At 40.1% G+C, this 20407-nt stretch overlaps 1 protein-coding gene across 2 annotated transcripts; it reads right to left on the bottom strand.

Moving 5' to 3' along the window:
• Nucleotides 1–8549: 8549 nt before the first annotated feature.
• and1 (actinodin1) lies at nt 8550–16107 on the bottom strand. Of its 2 annotated transcripts, none has more exons than XM_005932144.3 (7): nt 15894–16107; nt 15354–15428; nt 12728–12772; nt 12221–12366; nt 10683–11072; nt 10054–10260; nt 8550–9975 (listed from the first exon to the last, which is right to left on the bottom strand). In XM_005932144.3, exons 2-7 carry the CDS (start codon nt 15424–15426, stop codon nt 9001–9003), a joined length of 1836 nt encoding a protein of 611 aa, XP_005932206.1. In that variant the 5' UTR covers nt 15427–15428; nt 15894–16107; the 3' UTR covers nt 8550–9000. The 2 variants fall into 2 exon arrangements, with proteins under 2 accessions (XP_005932206.1, XP_014192232.1); XM_014336746.2 differs by having other exon boundaries at nt 15354–15434.
• Between the last annotated feature and the right edge of the window lie 4300 nt (nt 16108–20407).

Genomic DNA, 20407 nt, shown 5'->3' on the forward strand with positions numbered 1-20407 from the left:
TTCTTTTAATGTAATGTTTTCACACATTATTCCCATTTCTTTTATTTATTTTACTCAAAATTTTGATTTCAATTTAACAAGGGTCCTCTTCTGTATCATTTTTGCAGTTTCAATTAAGACCAGGGCAATATCCACATCTCAAAATATGAAACAAATTACTTTTTTTTTTAATCACTTTTGCTTTTAAAAAAATATCTGATATATCGGAAATATCTGATCACAGCTCCAATATTTCGGATTTAAAGCATAGCTCCAAACGCTGTCCATGGATGTTTGTCCTTGGAATTGCTTTTCGCATTACACTCCAGATAAAATATGGATCCAATCAGCGGCACACACTTAGATCCTGAAGGTTCCTGCTTATTTTCTTTGGATTCCTTTCTTTGTCTGACCTGGGAAACATCACCAATCCTCATGGACGTCCTTCCAAACTGCAGTCTCAGATCTTTGTGCATTCTGTCTGCCTTGCTATTTCAGTTAACCTTGTCTATTCATACGTAAGCTGTGGTCCCTGTTAGTAACATTTTTTGCATGCTTTTATGGGGCTTTTAATATAAATGTTTTAATATTGTGATGTCAGTATGTGGTTCCACTAATCTTGTATCCTGAATACAATGACAGTAAAGGCTTTCTGTCCTATTCTAATGTAAATTTCCCATTAACAGCTGTTGACAGGATGGAGGGTGTTGACGATAGTCTGTAATTGATTTGACAGTGCGATCTATTGTTAGTCTTTAACAACTAATCAGTTTGGACTTGTTGACAGCATCAGTGGAGTCGCCTCCTAGAAACAAGAGGGAGTCCCAGCTTCAGCATGTGTGTGTGCTCTGACTAACAGACAAGCGTGATTACAAAACACAAGTTTGCACCGCTCTGATTTCATAAGTGATGAAAATTGGGCTTTTGTTGCAGTTTTGTTTGTGTGCAGGGAATATGAAACTCTCAGCATCAGGAGGCTGAGGATGCTTTTTCTGTTGCATGCAAATGAGGACTGTGTCACTATTTACTTCTCCATTCAGCTGGAGTTTGTCTCACACCATCTACCCCATGATTTGCTTCATTGTATTTTTTTGTTGCATCAACCCTTTGAACCCAGATGAAGGATACAAACACAGTACTGCAAGGAAATATTTACTGATATATTTAACATGCGAACTCCTTCGTTAGCTCTTCCGGTGTTGTCGTCCTGTCTGCAGGAGAGGAGGAACTTACTGTGCAGAAATTGTCCCTTGTTAATCTCAGCTTCCTCAGCAGGATCTCTGTTAGTGAGATCTTTGATAAAAATAAATTTCTTGAGAGACTCTTCCCCACTTTACAGGTGTGAGAATTGTATCACAGTCTGTGTGGAAAAGTCCTCTTTCAATAAGTAGTAATGAAGTTAATTAAACACAAAGAATCTCTGGGTAAGAAGGTTTAGCATCTACATGGTGCTGCGTGCTGGGTGAGAAGGAGGAGGAATAAGTCTGGATTGGCAGGGGTTCAGACTACGATTGAGTTATAGGCACATGTAGTTAGTGATCCAAGACATGTTGTCAAACAGCGTCTGGGCATACTCCACCAGACTCCGGAGCAGCTGGTTGTGCCGACCCAGGAGGATTCCTTGGCTAGAGATGGCCTTTTGAGACTGTGGCTGGAGTCGAATAGTTGAAAAAATTACCTTCTATGTGTTTTTATAATCACTTTTCCTTGGATTTGATGGAAAACGTCATGAGGTCCAGAAAAGATGTAAGGGGAGACGTGGAGCACTGAGGTGAACTGTAGCAAAAACCTGACTGTACCTCTAATATATTGCTTAATACTCTGATGTCTATCATGTTTAAACTACAATGACCCTAAAATGAGCTACAAAAAAAGTGCATTCTTAGCATGTTGTTTCATGCAGGCTACACAGCATCGTTATTATGGACAAGCCTCGGGGGTCCAGGCTTGCTTGATAAAGTCACTGTGCCCTCTCAACTGAATTCTACTGATACACTTTGACTCTAATTCATGCAAATTGGTTAAACACCCATTTTGACTATAAGTTATTGCAGTGCAAACTCAGTTTAATTATTCAGTTCAGAGTAGTTTAGTGCTTCTGCAGAAATCGTGGTAACCAGCATGACTCAGATCAACACTGAGTGTTCACCCCTCATGTTTCTTTGAAACTAAAAAGAGATCCTACGTCATCTTGTGCAGCTAGTTTTGAAGCATTACCCTACTCAAACATTTCAAAACAAATGGAAATGTGTTGAGGAGATTGTGCGCTCACAGTTAGCTGTTCTTGTGTGTGTGGTGAGTTCATTAATCCACTTCTGCACCTGGAAAGAACGTCTCAACTGACTGTTCCTGCTTTGACCCTAAAATCTGAAACAGGTATTTTTGCACTTTTCTAAGTGTGGCTTTCTTCTTCTATGGTGGCAATTCTGAATATGTTATGTGAGTGTAGAATAGCAAATTGACTTGAGCTGAATGCTCCAATGTCAAAGTTAGTTCCCCATTCAGTTCAGTTCATGTGCTCTGTTGCCGACCCTGAAGCTGCATAGATGGAAACATGCTGGTAAAGAATTTCACTTCATAACCAAGGCTGGAATTTAGAAGAAAAATGGAAGTCAAGTGAAATGAGTTTTAATTTGTTGTTCATATTTTATCTTCTGTGAAGATATGATCCAGTGCAGGACCTAACTGTATTTAAGACTTTCAAGATTAAACTACAATTTAAAATACTATTTTATTTTGCTAATGTGACCCAATCCCTCGTATGCCTACAGAATTCATCCAGCTCTTATTTTGGCTGCCACGCAGATGGCATGGTAAGAAAATAAAAAAGGCCTGTATTTGTATAGTGCTTTACTAGTCCCTAAGGACCCCAAAGCACTTTACACATTCAGTCATCTACCCATTCACACACTGGTGATGGCAAGCTACATTGTAGCCACAGCTGCCCTGGAGCGCATTAACAGAGCAAAATAACCAAAGAAAAACTGAGTTTTAAAGGTGCAGCCTGTTTTTGTGGAGTCTACTTTGGCCAGATTATGTAACAATTAACTGGCTGAAGCACAGAACAGAAATGAATTAGCACCTTTACAATGTTTTGCTGATGAGTAAATGGAAGACAGGTGTGAAGGCTAATGAGCAATCAGGAGTCCAGGTGGAGGTGAGGACATGGACACAAACATAGAGACGAAGCAAAACAGTAAACACAGGAAATGGAACAAGAGCTGAAATGAGCACACACACAGAGACAGGTCTGTGTGCGCCCGCAGCAACTCTTAAACTACATTATGTGCTCTCAGATGTTTATGGACCATTGTTGGTGCCGCAATGTGGGAAAAGCCTGACTTTGAAATCCAGAAAGTAATTTCACCCCTTACAGAGGAATGTCCGTGGCTTTCAGATGGCACACCAGGCGCTCACACACATGTAGACAGCCAATCAGAGGGCTCTATTACAAAACAGAATTTGGGGCTATCAAGGTAACTAGAAGTTTAACCACACTAGTCCTTCTGACCCGTCACTGATTATGTATTAGTTTGAGGACTGATTTTAGCACTACATTGCAGTTTTTTAAGCCCTCCACGGTCTGGCCCATTTCTATATAAGCAAGATGCTGACTCCATATGAGATGTCAACGTCAGAGTAGGGAAGGCGGCCGGTGTCCTCTGACGTCTCCAACCTATTTGTAACCCGACCTCCCTGAATCTTAGGATCAAGATCAGACTATTGAAGTCTATCGTCATTCCGACTGCACTGTACGCTAGCGAAACCAGGCGCTCAACAAATGCGATCACTTAACGCCTGAACTTGCTTCAACAATGTGGCCTGCAGCGAATCGTGAGAATTTCTTACCGGGACCGGATAACGAACAATGAGGAAGACACCTGCCCTTTAGCTGACGTTGTTGGAGAAAGGCGTTTCCGCTTTGCGGGCCATATTCTACGTCTACCCCCTTATCGCCCAGCCAAGATTGCCATTACATGGTTCCTGTGCACTGGCCAGCGAAAGCAAGGCTGACCAAAGATCACATGGTGTCGAACGTTTATGGATGATCTGAAAACCGTCGACATCGCCTGGGACAAAGCCGAGGCAATCGGAAGAGTGTTTTATACATTTAAGTTCAACCTTTGATGGTGAGTATTATGAAGGTGGTTCTTTTTTTACTAGGGTACATAACTATGGTAAGTTGTGCTGCAAACCTAACTTGCTCCAGAGCTAGCTATGTTCCAGATTAGAAATCAATAGATTTGAAATCATTGCTAATAAATTATTCATAAAATTGCAAAATCACTCGTAGAAGATTTCTTGGACTTCACACATTGGTGCATGGATGGATAATTTGATTGCCCTACATGTATTAGTAGAGCAGTCCATGTCTGTTATATGCTGCCAACCCCAACATCACTCATATCACATCTCATTTTTATTTCTTCACCTGCATGAAAAATAGTACTTTTGTGCGTTGGACACTGACACAAAAAATCTAAATTGCTTTGGAATAATCCGTAAGTAAGATCAATGTTGTTGTGATAGAAGCCACAGAGAAATATGAAAAAAGGTTTATTTTTTCAGTGTTGACCTCTCAGAACATCCAAGCTGCATCTAATATTTTCAAGATAAACTGTGCATGTGTCTATTTTGATATTATCACATAGTTAATTTCATAGAAGCACAATATCCTTAGGGTGGAAAAAAAATCAGATAAAGCAGAGGACACGCAGACGATAACCAGCCCTGTGAATAAACAGTTACAGACATGACCTCACTTCCAGAAGAAAGTTAGAGCAGATTTACGACGCTGGCTTTGAATGAGCAATGAATGATTTCTAACTGGAAGACATTTAACAAATAGTTCAAAGAGGATTACGAATTAGCTTGATGACGACAGAATAATTAAAGGACTCTGGTTTAGTCTGTACAGCGTTGCATTGGACAGGATTTTTGTCTACTAAGATGGTCACTGAGACATTGAGTCATGTTGTAGCTTTGCATGTTTCACTATCTACATGATGCATCTTCTCCTCCTCCTGCTGCTTCCTCTCTTTACTTTCATGTATCCTTAAATTCTGCTCTGTTCACTCATGATGCTAAGCCAGGGGTGGGCAATTCCAGGCCTCAAGGGCCGGTGTCCTGCAGGTTTTAGATCTCACCTTGGGTCAACACACCTGAATCATATGATTAGTTCGTTACCAGGCCTCTGGAGAACTGCAGGAGCTAATTTAGCCATTTAAATCAGCTGTGTTGGTTCAAGGACACATCTAAAACCTGCAGGGACACCGGCCCTCGAGGCCTGGAGTTGCCCACCCCTGTGCTAAGCCCATCCCTTGAACACAGGGTTGTTTTGAACATGCAATAGCTCACTTAATGTTTAAAATCCTCCACAGTAAATGAGCAATGCCAAGGAGGATGATCTTCTGAAGCTCTTGTATTTATGTTATTATATTAAGATATTTTGCTGGGACTTTGTTGGTGTGGTCTTCCACCCTTTATTAATCAAACCTAAAGCAAAAAGAGAAACCTGAATGGCATAACTCGAGAACGAAGCAACGTAGGAGCTTGATGCCGTGTATCTACTAAAAAGTTTAAATCTCAGTGACCTTGACCTCAAGGTTAGAGGTCAAGTTTTCTGAAAAAAAAATCTTCTGAATGCAATAACTTGTGAACATACTTTGAAAAGAGATTCTTTGCTCCTTAACTCATTTGTTGTCTTGTTCACGTTGGGTATATTTAGTAGAAGAGAAGCTTTGATTTGTTATCAGTACCTGGATTTCTGGTCCAGTTATTTTTCTCGGATGTCTTTAGTTAAGACATAAAAGGTCATGTTATTTTAGGTGAAGCATTTTACTCGCTGCACAGCTGTGAATCCACTCAGCAGGAGAAGACTGAAGATGTGCCAATGTGACAGGATTTTTTTTTTCTACTCTTTTATATTTCACAAAATAGAGTCAAAATTTTACTCTGAAAAGAACGTAATTAATTTGTAGTGATGCAAATTGTGTTTTTCTTCCCACAGCACCTCTGTTTTGTTAGATAAAACATTTTTAAAACTTTTGAGTGGATTTTCACATTTTTAGAAGCTCTCCTGTCAGTTTTTTTTAATATATTTTTATTTCAGTTACTCAAAAAACGGAGCCAATATTTGTAACTGTGATGATAGAAGACAGCTTCTTGTTTTGCTTCCTACTGCTTTTCTTTCTGTTTATTCATCAGGCTAAATACACATTTCAACTAAAACGTCCCACTTCATTTAATTTATTTGTTTTAACTGTGTCCACAGTAAATAAGTATTCCAAAAAGAGGATGATCCAGCTTTATCAGTGCAAGTATCATCATTTTCTTCTACTCATACCTGACAGTGAATCATCCGACACATATTACAAGTCCATGATGTGTTGCTTCCAGATTTAGGTCCTCATTCTTCATTCCAATCTTAGAAAATTACTTAACCAGCCTTTACAGTGAATCGGGTCTATATTTGCTTTTGAGCATGTTGTTTGACAATGTTCCTCCTCTTCAAATCTATAAATGCTACCCTGCTGGATCCCTTTTACAACCATCCCTCTTTTAATTAACACCAATATGTGATGCCTCAAAGGAGTTAATCTCTGTTTTTATAAAAGAAATTCTCATCGTATATTCATCACAACTTGCACCGTATCCCCTGATTTTTATTACCTAATTAAAACAAAACAAATCCTGCATACCCTTTGTCCTTTTGTTTGCAACTGAATGGTTTTCAGCTGAACTTTGAGGCCTACAAGAGCTTCACTCCAATCTGCTGAAGGCATGTGGCGTTAATGTGTTTGACGGCTCCTGGATCAATGAAAGTTGGGCCTCTCACCCTCCTCTTGCTGTGTCTTTTGGAGCTAACTGAGAGATCCAGCATGGAAAACAATGGAGTCACAGTTTGGATGAGAGTAGAGCAGAAGAAACCTCAAATTCAAAAAAAAGACGAAAGCATCAGTCCTCACTTAGAGGAAGCGCAAGTAGTGACTGACTCGACCAACATAAAAATAATCTAGGTTAGGACATACGAATAAGTAAATTTAGGAAAGTGATTACAGTTGTTTTGACACTGCACGCACAGCACTGGAAACTACAGCAAGTTGAATGATAGTTGCGATTGTTTAGTGTGAATCATGCAGTTCTTTCCTGCATGACTGTAACACTGCTGGAAGTGTAGTACAGCTCTGTCTCCTTGTGCCTTCATTTACAACAACAGTTCACACTCCAGCGTGAGTGTTCATATGCTCAGGCACTCTGGCACGGCCGCACGCACTCAGTGTCAGGTCGCTCAGTCATCTGATGGTTTCTACCACACCGGCCACCATGAGTGCTTACCGGGGGTTCTAGCATGCTGCTGCATAAATAGGAGAGACTGATTAAACAATGTGCCACAGCTGTGCCACTCAGTCTCTGATTGGCACTGAGCTCTGAATCTCCTGTTCCACCTCTACTCCCCACAGCTGAGCCAAAACCACACCCCACCACCACAGCAATAGCAAAACCACATTTTTGAGAAAACTAACAAGCACATTCCTAAAAGAATTTCTGTTTCGTGGAACAGCTGAACTCTTTTTTTCTCCTTCACAGCAGGCGTTGGGCCCCGAACATTTGGTGTACACCGTGTAATATACAGTACTCACAAAGGTTTTTTGGTTTTTAAAGGAAGACTATTAAAATCCCATGTTAGTGTTTCTCAAAAAGCAATGAGATGCATGAATTTATGTTAATGGTAAACACTCGTTCGTAGTATTTTCTACTTGACTGAGGCATTCAAACTGCTTTATACAACAGTCCTCATTCAAGCATTTTTTTTTCTTCTTTAATCTTCTATCTGCTTCACATTCACAGTCCAATAAACAATTCAGAAAAAAACCTGAGGGTTGCACGCTAACGATACTTTACTTTGGCATGCAGACTGGGACAGCCAGGGACTAAACCACCAACCTTCCAATTAGTGGATGACGTGCACTACCTCCTGAGCTACAGCCACCCCTGTGTGTTAATGAGACAGAGAAAGGGAATAATTGACAAAAGAAATTTACACTTTTTGCATTTACTTCAGGGCATCAGTAGAAATAATAATAATTTTACACTAAATGATAAACCCTATAGTCTGTGTAAGTGAAGTATATTTAAAGTTTTGTACACGGTATGTGAGTGCAAATTGTCATTTGAGTAAAGCCTGCTAATCTGTCCAGTGTTTATTCAAATGGTAACCCTGGACCAGAATATATATTTCTGTTCAGAAGACTTCAAGATTTTGGCAGACAGCGTGCAATACCTAAGAAATGCTTGATTCTAATTAAAGTTTGCTTTTATTTATTTTGGACATATAATACAAGTCAGGATTTTTTTTCCCCCTTCGCATTCATTCAAAAGAAATGAAAAACCAAAAATCAGTGGATGCTTATATTTCTTAAAACTCTACTTCAGCTTTTATATCATAGATGTAACCCCCCAAATACCCATATTATGTTTTTTCTTTCTGAGTGGATCAGTTTGTTCGTGATTATAGTACAGTAAATGGTGCAGTAAAATGCAAAAAAACTAATCAAAGCCAACAAACATATTTCTGTATTTTTTATTAGAACAATTAAAATGAAAAAAAATGACAATCCATCTGTGTCAAAAAGCAATAAACAATATTTCATTTTTAAAAATAATGCACAGATACAGAAGCAAAGCTGAGAGCTGCGAGGTCATTACACACTTGAAAGCACAGAGGAGAGTTTAAGGTAGAAAGTAAAAAGCAATAAATCAAAGCATCAGGCCTGAAGCAACTAAAGTTATAGGAAGGCGTTCCAGGAAAGTTTTTAGCAGGCTCCCAAAGCAAGAAGCTGTGTTTGGGATGTACGTGCATGTACTTGCTCTCTGGGTCCATCAAATTCACCTGTGTCCCACCTCTGGTCCAGATAGAACTGGTTTCTCGGGGCATGAGGCGTTCAAGGGCTGAACTACAGGAACGCATGGGACTGTGCATTCATGTCCATCTGCATGCTTTTGTGCGTGTTAGCCTGTTTACTTCTTGTGGTAGTTGTCTGCATAAGCTCTGTGATCCTCCTGCCCGGGATACTGGTCTCCATAGCGCCTCAGTATGTCCTGGAGGCTGGGCATGCCTTGTGAGAGAGGCTGGTAGGGTGTGTGAGATTCCTCCTGGCCGCTCTGGTAGGGCTCTGCTTCATACTGGTCCTGATTAACCTGCTCTCTCTCGGCTGCCGTCTGGCTGTGGTCCTCTGCTGCATGACGTTCAGGCTGGCTTTGAGGCTGCTCGGTCTCATAGCGACGCAGGCGGCAGTCACGGTCATACTCGGGGTCACAGTGTGGGTTTACAGGCTCCAGGACGCCGTTGCGGGTGCCGTCAGAATTCAGGTGGGGCTCATAGGCCTCAGCAGGGTAAGGGATGCGACGTTGAACTCCAGAGCGAGGTGCGCTGGGCTTCACGGGATAGCATTCACGGTCATAGCCAATGAAACAGTCGTAGCCCTCCTTGGTTTTGCCTGGGGGACCCAGAGGGTGGCGTTCCTCCTGGGCAGGTTCCTCATAACTGGGATAGGAATAAGGGTGCTGCTGCCTGGGGGATGGAGGGGTGTGCAGGTGCATAGCGCCTGCTGCATCACGCATAGTAGAGTAAGGATCGTTGGAGTTTGACTCAGAAGCAGCCCCCATACGTGGAGCATATGGGTCATTAGTGTGAGCTTGGGCCATGTATTGGCGCAGTACAGCAAAGAGATCAGTAGCTGGAGGAGAAGTTGGGGCACTGGCCTGGCGATACATAGCATAAGGATCAGTGACTCTGTTAACATTAGAATAAGAATCCCTATACATGGAATAGGGGTCATACTGCTCAGCAGGAGGGGCAGCACGGATGGCAGCGGCCTGATCTCTCTCGTTACTTTTGTATGATTCTGGAGAAGTGGAAAATCTGGTGGCGGTAAGAGGGTTGCAACCGTCTTCAAAAAGAGGATTGCAGGATCCTGGTGCAGCTTGGGGAGCCTGGAGGGATAGAGCAAAATTAAAATACAGTAATGCAGAAAGCTGTTGAAGGAAATTAGTATGACGAATAAGACGTACCGTACTGGAGGCAGAATAGGCATTCATGTAGAGACCAGCAGGAGCTTTCTGTAACATTTTGCAGGCAGGATCTTTCTTGGGGTCACAGCCAAGGTGGGCATATGATGGACGGGACCCACCAGAATACCCATAAGCAGCTTTCAGATGGTACTGCAGACACTCCACATCATCAGAGCCACAGATCCGCAGCAACTCTACCTTCTGCTCCTGAAGCACGAGAAACAAGGATCCATATTATGAGATGGGTGCAAATTTTTTCTCATCGAAAACATTTGTAAGCAATTAAATTATTGCTCCTGCTGAATGCATCCATCTTGGGCAACAATTATAGATATAGGTTTGCAAATCTTACCCATGGGAGCTTTCAGATGCACCACTGCCCAGCAGTCTAAGGTTCTATTATCTAATAATAACATAAGTTTCAACAAGAACTCTAAATTCTAAATAAAGAACTCTAAAAACTCTCTAAATTACCTTAAATTTAAACAATAATCAGTTTTTCAGTTGTAAACAGTTTGAAAAATTGTGATATTTTGTATGGCATGATACAAAACGTGCAATTAATAATTAATTAATTAAAATACAGTAAATATACATGTATACTATGCACAAAAAATACTATAGCATACCATGGTCAGGAAAGGCATCGTGGACGGCGAGTAGTAGTAGTACCCTGACTGAGGGTCCTTGGCTGGAGCAGGAGAGTGGACGTACTGAGGAGCAGGGGTGGCAGCCGGGAGCACCAATGGCTTGTAAGGGCTCTTTCCCTGGACTAAAGCCATGTACATGCAGTAGGGGTCCTTGGTGGGGTCACAGGTTTTTACTGGGGCAGGTTTGGGGGTTTCCGCTTTAGGACTGGCCCTGCTGGTGTAGGAAGCCACGCAGTTGGGGTCTTCAGTATCGGAGCAGGATTTATAAACATCTCCCAGGTGTCTCAAGTAGGCCTTGTAGGAGCGACGTCCCTCAGCACGGTTCTTGTTCTGGAGGTAGGCGAGGAAGATGCGATCCATCTCCTGAATCTGAAGGGAGTAAGGGTTTATTGTTTTTTCACTGATCGGATGACATGTAACATCAATAAAAGTAAAAGGCTTCTCAGAGAACCACCACTCTCTGAACATCCAGTTTTACAGGGAGGCGCTCAGAAAGAAACTATCTCTGGCCGAAATGATAAACTCTGTGTGGTCAACATTTGTACTCTGGCAATTTTAATTATGCTTTTTTAATATAAGAGTATGAGACTGTAAAACAGCAGTAATAACCGGCTTCTCCCTATTCATAAACACGATTGTCCTTCTAGCCTCTGTTTTTGAAAACTGGTGCTATCAAGGAAGTAACTGACCAATCAGCATGCATTAGCAGAACGCTAGCTTTTTGTTGGTAACCCTGTTTTATTGATTATAATGTTGACATGTAAGAGAAATTTAATTTTTGTTTGTTTCTTTTGTTTTATTGTGTTTTGTAGCAGGTGTGAATCTTTAGTTTAGCTGTTTAGGTGAACTGAACCTTCTGGTGAAAGAAGCTGGACAGGCCTCTGTAGATCTGGTGCCTGCTGCCGAGTCCTTTGAAAGGACATTTGGTTGTGTGTGCTTTAATTCCTGTTTGATAAAACTCACTCTGTCAAGTTTTCCCAGCAGAAAATCACGCAACTTTTCAAACTACTCCTGATTTTACTGGCTCATTAACTTTATGTGAGAGTTGTTAGTGATATATTCAGGTTTAGGATGATAATAATATTTGCGACTTCTTAGTGACTCCACTCATTTTTCCTGAATCCAAATTCCGAGTCCTTCCTTGCCCCCTTGTCAAGTCTAAAAAACAAGGGCATCATCAACATGATTATTTCCCCCACAAAAAACCTAAATAAACTGCACAACACATTTTTAAGCAATACATTGCAAAACAAATGCCAGATTTGGCAAATACAATACAAATAAGCTGACATGTACATTAATATATTAAAAATCCATTTTAATTATTTCATGGTTCAGGCTTTAAAGGGTTAATATAAAAGCATTAATTAGAGCAGCTTTAAATATAAGAGAACCAATCATCTCATTAACAACTAGTCAATACTAAAGAGTTTTGTTTCATATTGAACAGCTGAAGTGTTACATGGAAACTTTCATTTCATGACACCGTTAATGTTGAAAACAAAGCGTTCACTCACTGCCTCCTGGTTGCCGTTGTCAGTAAAGTACTTGTACCATGCCCAGAAGTCAGAGTGCTGTTTGTACCAGCTGATGTTCCTGCGGTTGCGGATCAGCCTCCTGTGTGCTGCTGCAGCAGCCGCCTTCTCCTGGATGCTTTCCCCCGCTGAGGGCAGGAGATGAGGGGAAAAAACGAAGACACGGCTGATCCAAAGGCTTCCACGCTGACATCATATTCAAGGACTTTCTAGTGACTTTTAAAGTTTCCAACAAAACATTCAAGGACTCAAACCCCTTTTTTTTGTATTCGCTAGAAAACGGCTTCCATCTCACATTAGCTCTCAATCACAGTGTCAAGAGTTGAAGCTACACAGAAGCCAGGTGAGGTGGAAGTCATAAATAAGTGTTTACTTTCCAATCACAAACCTCTTCCATGGACTAAGTTTTCAAAAACTCGGTCACCGTGCACTCTTTAGAAACAAACACACGTGTTGAAGTATCTTTAAAGGTAAAAACCACATACTTACCATCTCCTCTGGACTTTTGCACAATTGGTCCAGCAGACAAGAATGCTGCAAACAGAGAAAAGCAAAAACAGATGTTGCTGAAGTCAAAATTGCTGATTCTTTCTAATCTAATTTGTCTGTAATATCCAAGCGATAACATGACATTAAACCTCAAATGCTTACGGGCTGATAGTTTTCATTAAATAGGGCTGGGGTAATTGGCACTGCCTGAAGCACTGGTTACTGCAGTTCTTTGTAGATTTTTATAGGGGCGCTTGTAACACGGAGCCCCACGCTGTGCTTTCAAAGGGCCGTGTGTATCTGTATGCACATACATGCACACGTGTGCACAGTTTGAAGTCGAAGGAACAGCAGATTCAGATTCAGCTCTGCTTCGGGTTCCTTTCATCTCCGCAGGGAGAAGGTGTTAGTCCCTCACAGAAAGGGAGGAAGAGGAGAAGGAGGAAGAAGAAGAGAGGAACAGATGACAGCCTTAAAAAGATCCACAGGGGATAAATTAGGGTTACGTGCCGTGTGTTCTAAGTGGGAAAAAAAACATTAATCTCTTGATTTTTCTTCTTCTTTTCTTCTTTTTTAATGTTGGGATTGGAAGAATGGATATGCACTGTCACCTGTGAGGTTAAACTAAAAGTATGGATCCTAAAGTTAAAGGAGAAGGTGGGAAGGTGACCCATGGTGATGTTTAGGAGGAGGAGGAGGAGGAGGAGGAGGAGGAGGGTGGGCTGAATGATGCTGCCTCAGTATATCCGCTCTATTTCTCTCTTTCTTTCTTTTAACAAGCCTGTAAAAAATGGCAGGCACATCTGGAAACAGCAGCACTTTAAGAGGGCATAGAGGAGGTGATGCTGACAGGTAATAATTTTTTTACTGATCAAAGTAACTCCTCCTCTTCCTCGTTACTGTATTTTTTCCCCTTTATCCATCAGGGAGCGTAACTTTGAAAACCAATTTTAAAAGAAAGCATGTCAATCAAGAAGAGAGAGAACTGGAAACAGGTGGTAGGGGAACAACCTGTCTCCATGTTGCAACATCGCCGGTGATATATGAGCATCACAGGCATGTTATAGAGCCGCGTGATGATATATGTGAAACCCAGTTCTCATGAACTCATCAGATGTACTGCAACTAAACTTTAGCTTTAACAAACTGAACCTTGAAATGAAGCAATAGCTCAAGGCAAATGCATTTTAAGGAGGCTCGAACAATCAAAGGAAAGTTGGAAAAATAAGCTGCTAAACTGATCCACAAAATCAAAAATGTTGTAAGTCTAAAAGCTAGATCCTCTGGCTCTGAATAGCTTTATTAGTATCACACTGATCTATAGCCAGCTGTGTGTTTTTTAATGGTTTAAAATAACTGCATGTCAACCTAAATGCAAAAGGTAAAAGCTCTGATTCATGAATATTTAATTTTTTTAAAAACAGACAAAGAAAGAAAGTTACTCATCACTGCTGTGTCCCTGCTAACATTAAGAAATAATGGCTGACATTCGTCATCAATGTGGACTTGAATGACTCATTCTTGTCCACAGTAAAGTCTACCCTTCACCTCACGATTTACTCTTCAATCATTCAGTTTTTCAACTCGTAAAACTGGAAACATGCTTTTATGTCATCATTGTTCTTTTGTTCTACCCATCAGTCGGGACATGAATGGACTCTTATTTGCTCAAGGACTGTATTTAAGAACAGATTTGCAGTGCGAGAAGTGAGCATTCACCGGAAACTGCAGTCTTTCAGGGATGTTTTTTCACTTTAAATGGCAGCATCTCAGCACTGAAGACTTTTGGGGAGTGTGCTTATCTTTCAGAGTATCCACGTGTCATAGAGGCACCGTGTTTTACAGGTACCTTTGCTTTAAAGTGGAGCTAGAAAAGTAGTTGAAAGTTGCTGAAGCCTGTTTGAATAAGATGAGTTTAGACAGATTTTTAATTAGTTATAGCTTTGTATACACTGAAGTATTAGATAAGAGTGTAAGATATTAATAAATTTTGTTCTGATGAAAGATACGATGGGTTGCTGGTTTTGGAATGTGAGGTTTTAGTGCTTTTGTGCCTTTAATACAATTTCAAAGTGATTATCTTTAGGTTTGGGGTTGCATCTAAGATATCTGATGACATTATCTCAGACTTTGTTGGAGGCACTTAGAAACAAAACCCTCAAGTTTGATTAAGAAAATATTTGTTGCAGACCTACCAAAAACCCAAGCAATGTATATAATATAAATAAAAGAAAAAGCTCCATCTTTTCACCACTAACACATTTTCATTTGAGATCCTAACACTGTCACCGAGCTTGGAATGCACCCATAAAGCAGACTAACCTCCAAACTCTTGGAGATCTTGGAGCTTTGCTGTCTTGCAAATATTTTTTAATAATTCTTTAATTTATTGGGCTCCTAATTGTGCATCTTCTGATTGTGTTATTGTGATTGTTTCTTCCAATACAGATTTCAATCTGCAGTATTATATAATATGAATATATTTACACTGTGAGATTACTAATCAACATTATAATTTAGCTACCTGTCATCATTTCCATAATTCGCTATAATATAATGTATAGCTGACAATCTGGCCTTGTTATCTGACGCCGTCTGTAATGTCCCATGTCTGCTGGGTACTCACCAGGCAGCAGCATCACAGCCAGCACAATGGTGATCAACACACCGGAGAAACTGGTCCGTCTTCTTTCAGCCATGACTGGACCTCAACAAAAACACAATCTTGAAAACCACTGTCACTTTGATCCTTTCTGTGCCTGTACCTGTTTGACACTTCACATGATGCAAAATCCTTTTTTTCACATATACTTTGATCACTGGCTCCAAAAATATGGTCCAACCAGCCATAGTAGTAATATTTTAGCCACTAGTCACTATTTTTCTCACAAAGATGCATTTTAAAGCTCAAAAATAACTTTACAAAACTTTTAAAGCTCTATCAAAAGTCTCAACAGTTGGAGAAGTGACCTCTGCCTGTGGCTTGGAATTGAACTCTTGAAACAAACATGCTGCCACAACGGCTCCTGGCTGGGTTCAATCTACTGGTTTGTCATAGTAAAACAGAACCAGGTGTTTTTCAGCAGAATTTCAGCAGAATTTTAAGCCTCGGAAAATACCTGATTCTACCAAAAGTAAACACAGACTGCACTGTTTGGTCTCTTACCTGCGGTTGTTTGACTTCAGAGTTTCCTTCCAGAGGATCCAAAGTGGACTCGGATGAAGCTCAGTCCACCAGGTGTGTACGTGGGAGGTGTTTGTGTGTGTGTTAGGGACTCCTTGCCTGCCCTGCAGCTCTTCTTACAGACTGATCTGACAAAAGGATCCAGCAACGTTTTAAAGTGAGCCCATCATCTCTGACACGCACTAAAAAAGGCTCAGCATGATTACCTGAGGGGGGTCAAGGGCCACCCCAAGAAGATGCCTGATTGGCTGAAACTTTCAGCCAATTGGAGGCACTATAATTAAAGACAGAAAAGCAGAGACGGTAGGAGAGCTCTGAGTAAAGATGAAGACGTGGAGTATTGGGTGAAAAGAAGAAACCTCAAGTTGTTAATTTAAGATACTTCACGATTGATTGTTTAATTTTATTAAATGTAAGAAATCACATCTGTTTCAGAGATGTAACAATAACTCATGTAAAGTAAAATAAAGACCACAGAGGAGGCAGAGGAAAGACACAGGGCTGTAAAATAAAGGGGCGTTGAGGTGCCACATAAGCACTTCTCAAGAGACCTCAATGAGGGCCAAACCACAGCTTCTGTCTGAACACACACAACATGCAAGCACAGCTGGTCCACACATGAGGAATTTGATAATCTACAGTTTCCTCCTGAGTTTAACTGTGTTCAGGCATGCCAGCCACGTAAGACACACACAGGTACACAAACACACACACACACAATGATTTTAGTAGAAAAACGATGTATCTGAGATATATGATGCAATATCACCACATCTGACTATATAAGCCTATAATTCATTTAGGCCATTCAGTAATGTTATCAGGTTTATGTCCAGAATAGCTGCAGGGGGGTTTTATTGTTTTTGGTTCTTTTACTGAAAATATTTTTGACACTAAATGTAATTTAATTTAAAACAAATATGACTTTTAAGAGAAAATCAGTTTTAAACATTGTCTTATTCCAGAGAGAGAATATGTTTAACATTTATGGAAGTATAAGATTTTGAACACGGTGCTTAAATGACTGATTGTGAAATAGCTAAAGACTGAACTACAGTTAGAGGATTTTGAATAGTTTGAGGTGTTTTAGTTTGGTCACCATTAGAGAAAACTGCAAGTTCTTGTAGAGCAAAAGGAAGAGGCCTGCTCTTCTTCACAGCGTTGCTTCATTTTGGTTTGAGATCTGGAGTTTGACTGGACCATTGCAACGCTTTTTCTTTTTTCCAAACATTCGGATGGAGATTTGCTTCTGTGCTTGGATCATTGCCCCATTGCATGGCCTAAATTGGGCCAAATGTTAGTTGTCAGACTTGTGGCCTTACTTCTGACTCTAGAACTCTTTGATATACAGAGAATTTCACCATCAGCCTAATGGGTTTAAGTTGTCCAGGTCCTTTGCCTGCAAAACTAACCCAAATCATTAGCCAACCAAAGTGCTTAACAGCTCGTATGAGGTGTTAGTGCATAACATCTCCAATGTAGTTTTGCCTGTGCAAATGGCATTGTTCCAGACTTTAAGGTTTGTTCCACTGAATTTTTGCAAACCTAAGCTGTGCTGCCATAAACAATACTTGTTCAGTCTTTATCTTACTGCACTGTCATGAAGTTTAACATTTAAAATTCTAACTGAGGCCTGCGTAGTCTGAGATGGAGCTCTTGGGTTTCTCTGAGCATTGCATTGTCTGCTGGAATGTGTACTCCTGGGAAGATTGTGACACTGACACACACCTGAATGCAAAATTTCTGATTTAGAGATGTGGTAAAGGGATAAGTGATTTATAAAGTGCATTTGATTAGCAGCACTTGGATGCTTAGTACCCTCTTAACTTTTAAAGCTGTAAGGATTAAGCTAGTTTTTCGCAGGCCTACATAGAGCCCACGTGACTGTATAAGTCAAAAATACCACTGCGCTTCAACTGGTAATGTAACTACTCATTACAAATGTTATTTTATTGACAGTATCCATCTGTGTAATTGTCCTTTTACAATAAAACACTAAATCTTTCACATGCATTTACTGTATATCTCATTTATCTGCTATGCAGAAGAGCTTTCTTTTAGTAACCTTAGCGTTTGACCTCATTGGTTTTAATCTGGCGTTAAATTGTAAAATGTTTCCCATAGCAAGTTTTCCACTTGATGACCTGCTGTAGTTTGGAACTTTCCATAATCCGAGGCCTATACTAAATACAAAATCTGCCTTTAGTAAAGTAAAATTAAACTTTTTATGAAGCATTAGGTAAATACTCTTGACAGCATGCTACTTGTAAAATATAACGTACAAACTTCATTATTTTCTTTATCCTGTACAGAATGTAAATCTTTCCATCCACCTGTTTTTAAAGCCTCACTACAGATTTTCAGTTTCATTAAGGTTTGGAGTTTTCCTGGCCATGAATCCAAACTCTGATCTTGTGCAATTAAGTTATTGCTTTGTCTTGAGACATGTTGCTCAATCATGCTGGAAAATTCACAAATTGTCACCAAAGTACTTGGAAGAAGTTGGTTTTAGTATAGTCGGCCATTAAAAAGAGGGTGGACGAGGAGAAACATCTTTTTTCCATTTTCTCTGTTTACAGTACTTTGCTGTTCCTGCATAGTCATACCTTAATTATTGCACACTGGCTTTTTATTTCTTTCATGTTTATTTGTTCTGGAGTTTTGGGTTTTTTTTTTAGCATTTCCACATTTTTCCAGCCCTATTCCTGTCCCATCATGCTCCCGCTGATCATTGAGTGATCACGTTAACACATATGTAATTACGTCTGCTAACAGGTGGTTCTCAGGAGAAACAAGCGTACAATCCAGGCAGGAGCAGATTCAAACAAGACGACACCAAAACCATACTCATAATTTTCTCTTCAGCAGGAATGTAAGAGATTCTCAGAATTCAGACACCTGGTTCACCACCACTTTTTTTGTAAAAACAAAAAGGTTTTATTTCAATATTCGGCTGAGTGATTTACACGAGGGAAACTGTACAAATAAGAGACTTGTAGAGAGAATGGGGCAATTTCTTCATTCCTTTTATGTACATGTTCAGCAGCTCAAACAGGTGTCATCACTGCAGGTCATCGTCATCAAACAGATCCTCAAAATCTGCAAAAAGAAACAGGAGAACAAAGACAAGGAAATAATTACAGAGTTTAAATCTACTTTATATATTGATCACAATTCATGCTGCTCTGTAGATACTTGAGGTTTTTTTTTTGTGCACCACCAATACAACACATACGTAAATAAATAATTATCTTATACCCCACTGACGCAGACCTACACACTGGTTGGTGACTGCCTGGCAAACACTGGTTGTTAAGAAAAAAAAAATAGGTATTCACCAACAAGTTGATGAGCAGTTCCACAGAAGATGCTGACATATCTGCAAACACTTGCCAATTACCCACTAAGCAGTAATTGATCTGTGAGTGTGAGCAAAAAGTCTGAGTTCAAAGCAAAATTTATGTCTTCTGAAAAGAGTCGATTTCACTGACTGCTCTCTAGGTCTGTGTAACTGTGGCCTTAAAAAGACAAGGAAAACTCTTTATTTACATATCTGTTCACACAACGAGTTAATAAAGTTATATGACTGGTCTGAGCATCACAGGTGGAAACATTTAATTTTTCGTGATTTCTATTTTATTATCTTGGGACATGAGTGTTGGGTAGATGGAAACCACTTAAATATACTTGGAACCCCAGAAGGAAGAGGAACAAATAATTGGCCAATGGATTGTTTTATTAATTAATGACATAATGGAAAAAAAACAAAACAAGTTAATGACAAAATTTGTTAGTTGCAACCCTAGAGGTTAAAAATAAATAACAATACTACTAAAAAGCCAGTATTTTCACATCTGGAGAACGCATGGTGTCTAAACCACTACAGATGACTTCATTAGAAGACATTATGAGGTTCTTCTGAGACTTTTCCCCCACTTTGACAAAACTCTAACAAGCCAGTTAGCAAACTTAACAGTCTGACTGGTGTGAAAATTACTCATCACCAGAGGATCTAACTGGCTCTGACAGCTCGATATTAAAAGGTTAAAATAGCACACAAGTGATTTCTCATCCAGGGTCAATAACTGGAATTTTAACAAGATCTTTAGGGAACAAAACGAGGCAGTATGTTCGCTCTAGTGTTGCCATGTGCCACTACTACTGGCCAGAAGGAGAAAGTCACCAGAAACTTATCAAGTGAATGGGGGACTGTCTATTAATATCAGTTACATTCCCTCTAATCAAGGTGGAACTTTCCTAAAACTGCCTTAGATGTGACACTATTTTACACATACATTAAGATGCAAATGCACAAATTTGAACCTGCTTACATAAGCATGAATCAAGCATTTCTTCCTTAAGTGATGAATTTTCAGTTATGACAATTATGACCATTATCCGTCTCTCTCAGTGCTCATACTGCCGCATACTAACTGCTCTTGGATGCAAAGCTGTGAGGTTTTGTTTGGTGTAAACTAGGGATGGACCGATCCGAT

The sequence above is a fragment of the Haplochromis burtoni genome, unplaced genomic scaffold (assembly GCF_018398535.1).
Source record: "Haplochromis burtoni strain Fernald_Lab_line unplaced genomic scaffold, NCSU_Asbu1 Contig_155, whole genome shotgun sequence".
In the NCBI taxonomy this organism is placed as follows: domain Eukaryota; kingdom Metazoa; phylum Chordata; class Actinopteri; order Cichliformes; family Cichlidae; genus Haplochromis; species Haplochromis burtoni.